General features: G+C 43.6%; 1 protein-coding gene across 1 annotated transcript; it reads right to left on the reverse strand.

Annotated features, from left to right (window-relative positions):
- Window positions 1-2,977: 2,977 nt before the first annotated feature.
- On the reverse strand, window positions 2,978-4,227 carry LOC100028533 (ran-specific GTPase-activating protein-like). The gene has a single exon (XM_056823611.1). The coding sequence runs from the start codon at window positions 4,055-4,057 to the stop codon at window positions 3,269-3,271; it is 789 nt and encodes a 262-aa protein (XP_056679589.1). The 5' UTR covers window positions 4,058-4,227; the 3' UTR covers window positions 2,978-3,268.
- Window positions 4,228-9,370: the final 5,143 nt, after the last annotated feature.

The following is a 9,370-nucleotide window of genomic DNA, read 5'->3' on the forward strand; positions in this document are numbered from 1 at the left end:
TAGCTGAGAAATTGTACTTAGTTAAAAAATTAGTCAGTCAACATGAATTAACAGATTTACAGTGGGAACATCTAAAGAATTCAGAAGTTATGGTCATCAAGGAATTTTTAAGGACAGTTCTTTAAACAAAAAGGGGACAATCCAAGTTTGTAGTTACAGAGTTGTGAGTAACCCTGAGCACAGGGATTTTCTTCTCCTATTATTTCCTTTGAGAATTTCTGTACATTTGAGTTCATTCTCTCTCATATAAACTGAGTGCATTAACAAGAGATCATTACTTATATTTATTTATATTTTCTGATTATTGATGCATTTTCTTTAATATATTAAAACCTCTGATATTGATTTTTGCTATATTTTTAGGTAAATGTTTATATTTTAGACTAAAAAGTGACATTATTGTGAGTGGCTCATTTTCTTAATTGAAATACATAGTGGAAGCTGAAAGGCTAAAGTGGTGAGTAAGGGGACTATTTTTTCTCTTGAGAGAATTATCTTAGGCTAATGGGATAATTGGAGTCTAATAGTGTAGTGGTAAGCTGTCTGGAAAATCAGACATGCTAATATAGGAACCAGCATTGAGAGTAAGTTTTCAGATACCTAGATGAGAAATCTGACATGCGACAGTTGGGGTGGTCAACTTAATTACTCACTATACTATTAAACTGAATGGTATATAATATTAGTTAAGGAACTCAACACACATAGCCTTGAGGAAAATAAGACTTAGCTGAAGATATAATAGTTTTCTTTAATCATTGAAAGGTTATCATCTGGAAGCATGATTAAACTTGTTCTGCTGGACCCCAAACAATAGAAACAGGAGTAATTGTTAGACAATGTCAAAGTCAAATTGAGGATTAATGTGTCAAAAAAAAACTTGTCAACAATTAAAAAGTAAAATAGGCTGATTGGGGCTGTGGTGTCACTCTGCACTAGTGATCTCGAAGCAATGATTGGATGATCAAATATTAGATCTGCGATAATTGAAATAGTGTTATTTATTTTAAAATGATATAAATACTAAGTTTATGGTCATCATTGTGATGATTATTTCTATGATTCTATAAATGACTGAGTGATACCCCTAGGAATTAATATATGTTTGGTCAATAAATCAATAAATATTAAATTAGTGGCTACTAGGTATCAGTCATTGTGCTAGGAAGGAGAGGCCAATAGAACAAATAAAACAATTTCTATTTAAAAATCTTATTTTCTAATAGATGTAATGAGCAGATATACATATACATATGGATATGGAAATTAGATATCAAGATCCACCTATGCATATGAATATATAGGTAAACAAGTTGTTATATAAAATGTATATAAATGCACATATATTTTTCTTGTTTTAATACATACATGATTTCTTTCTCTGTTTTTGCCCTTCCTGGTTTAGGTATCAACACCATATTTGTTTCATAAAAGGAGATTCAGAAAACTCATTCTTTAGCTGTTATTTCAAATTATATAATATTAGAATTAATTGATACTCAAATGTTTTGTAGAATACACTTATAAATCTATCTGGATCTGATGCTATTTTCTTAGGAAGTTCATTTATGGCTTGTTCAATTTCTTCTTCTATAATATGCTTATTTAGAAATGATTTTTCTTGCTCTAATAGTCTAGGAAATTTTTGGTAAGTATTCTTCCATTTCTCTTATATTGTTAAATTTCTTTTCCATATAATTTATCAAAATATTACCAAATAACTTCTTTATATTATATTAATATAAATAAAATTATATGTATAATTATATATGTTATATTACTTTATAATTTCATCTTCATTGGTGATGTATTCATCCATTTCATCTTTAATGCTGTTACTTTGGTTTTCTTCTCTCCCTCCCTCCCTCCTTCTCTCTCTCTCTCTCTTTTTCTTGCACACACCCATTAATTGATTGCTTTTCAATTTTGCTGATTTTTAAAAGAAAACCAATTTCTATATTTATTGATTAATTCAATTGTTCCTTATATTTTATTTTAATGATCTTACCTTTAATTTTTAGGATTTAAAATTTGGGATTTATTTGGATATTTTAAATTTGTTCCTTTTCTAGTTTTTTAAAAAGTATATGTCTAATATATTAATTTTTCTTCTCTATTTTTAAACATAAGGTTTAGAGACACAAATGTACAAATGTATCTCTAAACCTGCTTTACCTGTATCGCCAAGGCTTTGTTATTTTTTCTCCTTTTTATTATTATTCTCTTTAATGAAATTATTGTTTCAATAACTTTTTCTTTATTCCACTCCTTCTTTAAAATTAAGCTATTTAATTTCCAATTAGTTTTCATTTGCTTTCATGACCTTTTATTATTTGTAATTTTTAGTGTCATATGATGTATGAGATGCATTTAATATTTCTGCTTTTCTATATTTAACTATAATATTTTTGTGCTGTAATATAGGGGATTTTTATGAAGATGCCATAAACACTGAGAAGAAGATACTTTTTATGATCCCATTCAGTTCTCTTCAGATATTTATCATATTTAACTTAAATAAGATTTTATTCATTTCCTTAATTTTTTTTTTGGATTAGATTCATCTAGTTCTGAGAGGAGGAGTTTAAGACTACTGTCCACATGGAATCTAGGAATCCCAAACTTGTGGCCTAGTGAGGTCTGATGAACCCCAAATTTTAGGACTAGTTTATAGATTGGAGACACCAAAGCTTGTACTTGTTCCCTTTACCCATGGGAATCTACCCTGAAGAGAATCTCAGGCTAGCAGTTTCAGACTGATTGGGAGACCCTAAGGGAAATGACAATCCTAGTTGGGTGAGACTAAGCATATGCTAAGGACCCTCTTTGTTTTAGGTAGTCTCCCCTATTGTATCAGAACCTTTCCCAAGAAGAAGATCCACACCTGATCTGGAACCATCCTTTAGTATCTATTGTTAGTAGCCCCTTCTCTTTTTTTTTTTTTCTTTTTTTTTTTTTTTTTTTTTTCTTTTTCAGATGCAGCTTTGAAATGTTTTATTCACTCTTTTGGATGGACTATAAATAAGTGTTTCCACTATGGAAAAGAATGGCATGAGCGCAGTACATTGGACTGGGGAATGGGTCTGCTGAAGAAGAAGACATCTTCAAAAGGGTAAAAGCTTAGAAAACAACCTGGAGGCTAGAATTCAGTTCTTTATATAAAGTCCCTTGTAAAAAAAACAAAACAAAACAAAACCAAAAATGAACAAAAATAAAGAAAATAAAAGGAAAAAATTAGGAAAGAATGTGAGGCCCATGGTGAGATGACTTATTGCAGCTCAGTGTCCTTATCCTGGGCCTCGGGCTCCTGTTCCTCTTGGTCCTCCTGGCTCTCTTGGGCCTCCTGGGTCTCAAGCGCCGCCTCCTGCACCTGGATCTCTTGGTTAGACTCTGGGTCACCATCCTTCACTGAGAGTGCCTCTAACTTCTCAGCCATTTGGTCAGAACTTCTCTCTTTGACTATTCCTGCTTTCTCTTCTTTCGATTCTTCTTTTGGTTCTTCTTTCGGTTCTACAGATTCTTCTTTTGGTTCTATTTTTGGTTCTTCATTTTTTACTTTATTTTCTTGGTTTTTTAGCTCCTTCTTGCATTCTTCGAATTTTGCCTTAAACTTCTGGGCATTTTCTGCATTCAGGAATCGGATGGCCAGCAGCTCTGGCTTTGGACTTTCATCGGCAAAGTCAGCATGTGTGTTCCAAACCCAAGCCCTGTCACTGCCTGCATTGGGCTTCAGCTCCATCAGGGGGGTTATATAGTGATTCGCACAGATCTTCAGAGTCTTGTCCCGCCTCATGAGGAGGCGAATCGTCCCTTTCTCCTTGTGTTTCAGTAGCTTCACATCACCTGTCCCTCGCTCTTTCCACTCTGGAAGGTCATTCTCAGATGCAAATCGGAACAGCTTTGCTCGCATCTTAAAGAGCTCTTCTTCATCTTCCTCCAGGGTCTTAATCTCCTGCTCAGGCAGAGAGACAATGGGCTCAAACTGGGGATCATGGTTGCTATCATCCATGCCCTCGCTGGTCGAATCATGCTCCTGAGAATCCTCGGGAGTCGCCATCAGAGCGGGGTGGGGGGGGGCGATGCGACGGAGGCGGCAGAGATGGCTGGTCCCGATGATCTGAAGGCGAAGGCAGCGGCGGTGGTGGTGGTGGTGGTGGTGGCGGTGACGCTCGATTCGTCCTCGTCTGGCGCTGGTACCTCCTCGCCCCGCGCTTACCTTAGCTCAGTCCTGCCCAGTAGCCCCTTCTCTTACACCCTAGCGTCTAGCTATGATTCTTTTCCCAAGCTTGATTTATCCTGTCAATGTAGTTTGAATATTCCCATTTTCTTTGTAGCTATAAGGATGTCAATCATCTTCCCTGCCCCTAGACTCCCTAAATGGTATATAGGCTCCCCAAATTCTTTTGTTCCTCAGAGTCAATTGTGAACGGTGGCACTCACAGGGGTCAATGATCAGAGTGGCCAGAGTTCAATCCTCAGACTCTGTGCAGTCGCAGGTGGCCAGTAGCTCTGTTGTCAAGGCCTCCTAGTGCTGAACCCCTTTTGCCCTTGATTAAAGAGTGATTTTGACTATTTAATAATTCTGTGTTTTTTCCAGTTACTACTACTCACTAGTGTTATTTTATTATCTATTTCCATCTATAACTCACTTAACTTTTCCATTAAGAATTTGGATGTCATAATATGTGGTACTGTTATGGGGGTCCAGATGTGTACCCCTGGGGTTGAGAAGGATACCTTTTGCAAGAATGCAAGACTCTAAAACTTAGCTTAAAAACAAAAAGAGAAATTTATTAATTTAGAAAGTAATGTTGAGAATGGCTAGGAGGATAGTAAGGTGGAACAGCAAGATAGGGAGCAGTTCCTGGGAGGACAGCATGAATGGAAAGGCTGTTCCCTGGGAGGACAGCATGGATGGAAAAGCTGTCCTCCAGTCTGAGGGAGGCGTGAGCAGCTTGGAAGTTAAACATAAATAGGTTAAGGTCCCAGCAGCAGTAGGTTCCAGATAATAACTTGAGGGGGGGTGCCATAAATACTGGCAACATTCCAACAATGGTATATACCAGATAAGGGCTGGGGAGGGGGCCATAAATGCCGGCAACATCCCAACAATGGACTGGGGGGACCATACGTGCTGGAGGGTATATATATCCCAGCATCCCCAGACTACAATTGGAACTCTTTTGCTGAGCTCCCCTGGTGCGCACCAGTCCAATAAACGACCGTCTTGTTAATTGCATTGTCTATTGGTCTTCTGTGGTGGTGGGCGAAAACCCAGACCCTAACATATGGGAACTCGTCTGCATCGTCCCCCCTCGGAACCCCTTGACAGAAGGGCCAAAGGCACTACCTTGGACCGGACCATCAGGTGGTGAGCTGAGTGGTGTGTGTGTGTGTGTGTGTGTGTGTTGATCGCAAGTGTATGGGGTTGAGGAGGACTCTCGATGAACATACAGCTCAGTGGATGATACAGTCTATACCTGCGGTTTATAAAAGCCATCCTACACTAAGTTCCGAGGCCCATCCCTTTCTGTGGTGAGGGGTTCACCCCAAGGCATCTGTCCCAATCTCCTACCTGTTTCTGAGAGGGGACTCTGTTGTTCCACAGTTCTTCTCATCTGAGAGGAAGCCAGTCAGGAATCAGGGGAAGTGCTTGAGATCTGTGTGAGGGGTGGGGAAGGAATACAGTCCGGGGTACATACCGAACTTAGAACTTTCGGGGGGTTTGAGTCCCCTGAGCATGGAGTTTGAGTCTCCATCAGGTTGAGATTACTCTCAACTAAGATTAAAGGGACAGAGTCTGAGTCTCTGTCAGACAGAGTTCGAGTTTCTGTCAGGTTGCGATTACTCTCAACTAGCTTAAAGGGAAGGGGGTTAGAGACCCCCTTTGGGAAGATATTGCACCCCTAAGAGAGACCGGGGGATGCCCTGCGATCTCTGGGTGATTTTATAGCCCTATATTTCTCTTATAGCCCTAGGTGATTTTTTTTTTTGACACACTGAGGTTTTTTGGCTGCAAGGAGGGACCAGGCAGCAGCCCCTGACAAGCAGTCGCTGGTATCAAGATCCTTTGAACTCCCCGGTATCACTCCCCTCCTTATCTTTCTTTCAACCCTAGGTGATATTTTTTTTAGACACACTGGGGTTTTTCGGCCTCAAGGGAGGGACCGGCAGCCGGCCTCTGACAAGCAGTCACCTGTATCAGAATTCTTTGAACTCTCTGGTATCACTCCTCTCCTTATCTTTCTTTCTCTGATTTACCTTCTCATCCTCTACTTAACCTCTCTACCCGATATGGTTCAAAGCCAGTCCACCCCCTTGGATCTGGTTCTCCAACATTATGCTGACTTTAAGTCAAGAGCTTCAAACCTGAGCCTGACAGTTCATAAAGGAAAGTTGCAGACTTTCTGTAACATAGAATGGCCCTCCTTTGGGTGCGGGTGGCTCTGAGGAGGTACTTGGCAGAACAGTGTCATCTCTGCCATTCGGGGGTGGACCCTCCTCCCTGGACCAGAAGGGGACCCAGACCAGGTCCCCTACATCCTGACCTGGCAAGGTTTAGCCTTAGACCTCCCACCCTGGTTGAAACCTTATACAGAGGCCTCCCACGTCTTAAAAGCCTCACTGGACAGGAGGACCAAGGACCTGCCTGAGAAGCCTAACCTTGAAGATCCCCTCCTGCCTCCAGTCCTCCCACCACCCGAAGAACCCCTCCCTGACCCTCCTCTGCCACCCCTCCCTATAATCCCCAGCTATACCCTCTCTTTCCCCCTGATGGGAATGAGGCAGCACCCATACAGGGAGCTGGCTTGCCCAGCCCTCCTCCAGCTCATCGCACCAGAGGCCAGGTGCCTTTGATGCAGCTGCCACCCCCCATTCCAGCAGAAACCCCTTCCTCTACCTCCATCCTACAAGTCCACACTGTAGGGCCCATGATAGAAGGGAGTCCCCTTGTTTTCCAGTACTGGCCTTTCACTTCTTCCAACTTGTATAATTGGAAACATCAAAATCCCCCTTTCTCTGAACAGCCCCAGAAGCTAATAGACCTGGTCAAATCTATTTTTCTCATCCAGTCCCCACCTGGGATGATTGCCAGCAATTACTCTGCATACTCTTCATTAGTGAGGAGTGTGGTAGGATCACCACTGAAGGTAAAAAGCTGGCTCTCGCATATGATGGGAGACCCATCACTGACCCTACATACCTCGCTGCGGCGTTCCCCACCGAGCGGCCTGACTGGAATTTCACCACTGATCAAGGTAGGGAGCATCTTCAGTCCTACTGCCAGACTCTCCTTGCTGAGCTTCGGGCAGCAGCCCACGAACCCACTAATTTGGCTAAAATTGATTCTGTTTGGCAGGGCCCCAAGGAGACCCCTGCCGCATTTCTTGAGTGGCTGCAGGAAGCCTTCCGCCTCTATTCCCCAGTGGACCTAACAGCTCCCAATAGCCAGACAGCTGTTCTTCTTGCTTTTGTCAATCAGTCGGCCCCTGATATTCGCAGGAAGCTCCAGAGGGCTGATGCATTTACAGCCCAATCACTAACTGAATTACTTAAGATAGCAGAGAAAGTTTTTAACTCCTGCGAAACCCAAGGAGCGAGCTGACCGACTGAGGCAGGAGGACATTGCTTGACAGGAACAGAGACAGAAAGAGGCCGAAGAATGAGAACTCAAGTGTTTGCAGGACCTCCAGTCTAGGGAAGAGAAGGCTAGGAAGCAATTGATGCTGACCCAACAACAGACAAACCGGGTCCTCGTGGCAGCCTTAAACCAGACCCCTCCCCCTGGTCAGCAACCACCTGAGTGGCTCCCACAAGGCTCCTGTTTCCTCTGCAGCAAAATTGGGCACTGGCAGCTTCACTGCCCCCAGAAAATACAAGGTGGAATGAGGCAAGGCCGGCAGGCCCCCCCCTCCCTCAAGGAGCTGGGATAGCCCCTCCAACACAGATTGGGGACGGCCTAATAGGAATATTATTGCCCTTGCTGAGGATAACTGAGGGGGACAGGTCTCAGGTCCCCTTCCTGAGTCCTGGGTAATGGCTTACATTGAGGGGAAACCCCTTCCTATGCTTGTGGATACAGGAGCCGAACACTCGGTCCTCCGATCACCCTTGGGAAAGACCAGCTCCAAAACCTCCTTGGTCCAAGGGGTGACAGGGTCCAGCCGATACCCCTGATCACTGTCAACCTAGGAACCCACCAAGTTTCCCATTCCTTCCTTGTCATTCCTGAAAGCCCTGCTCCCCTTATTGGGCGGGACCTCCTCCACAAGATTGGGGCCCATATTCACTTTTCCCGCGGGACCATGTCCCTTACAAATGACTCAGGATCCCCCCTCACTGTCCTCACCCTAGCTCTCCAGGATGAACACCTTCTATATTCTGACCCAGCCCCTCTGGACATCAAACCCCCCCCCCCCCCATGTGCGGCCGTGGGTGGACTCCATTCCTAAGGTCTGGGCCAAACTTTCTGGAGTTGGGCTGGCCATAAATCAACCACCCATTATCATCCCCCTCAAGAGTGGGGCCACCACCATACGGGTTAAACAATACCCGATGTCAGCTGAGGCCAGAGACAGCATCCAACCTCACATTAAGAGCCTTCTGGCCTCTGGGATCCTTGTGCCTTGCAAATTCCCATGGAATACCCCACTCCTCCCTGTCCATAATCCAGGCACAGGGGATTACAGGCCCATTCAGGACTTGCATGAAGTTAACAAGCTTGTTGAGGGTGTCCACCCCACTGTCCCAAACCCATACACACTCCTTAGCAATCTATACCCTTCCTTGACCTGGTATACTACTTTAGACCTAAAAGATGCTTTTTTCACCCTCCTACTCACCGCTGTTAGTCAGCCCATCTTCACCTTTGAGTGGTTCTCCCCTGAAACCCACTCAACCATTCAACTCACATTGATGCAGCTCCCCCAGGAATTAAAACTCAGCCCAATCATCTTTAGCAATGCATTGGCAGAAGATTTGAAACCTTTTCGCCAACTCCACCCTATAATGACTCTCTTACAATATGTAGAAGATTGCTGATCACCTCTCCCACAGAGGAATCCTGTAAGGAGGCTACAAGGCCTCTTGCTCTGCCTTGAGGCTGCTGGCTATCGTGTCAGCGCCAAGAAGGCACACATAGCCCGCCGAGAGGTCACCTTCCTTGACTATTGCCTGCACGATGGTCTCTGTTGGCTCACCCCAGCCATGACCCAGGCCATCCTCTCCATCTCCACCCCCTCGTCACCCCAGCAGGTGCAGGGAATTCCTGGGATCTGTGGGATAATGTCATCTTTGGGTACCCAACTTTGCAGAGACAACCAAACCCCTCTATGCTGCCTCCCAGGAAACCTTGAACTGGGTCTGGATG

The sequence above is a fragment of the Monodelphis domestica genome, chromosome 3 (assembly GCF_027887165.1).
Source record: "Monodelphis domestica isolate mMonDom1 chromosome 3, mMonDom1.pri, whole genome shotgun sequence".
Lineage (NCBI taxonomy): Eukaryota > Metazoa > Chordata > Mammalia > Didelphimorphia > Didelphidae > Monodelphis > Monodelphis domestica.

Excerpts from the sequence above, each read along its gene's own strand:
- LOC100028533 (XM_056823611.1), bottom strand. The coding sequence starts at position 4,057 with ATGGCGACTCCCGAGGATTCTCAGGAGCATGATTCGACCAGCGAGGGC.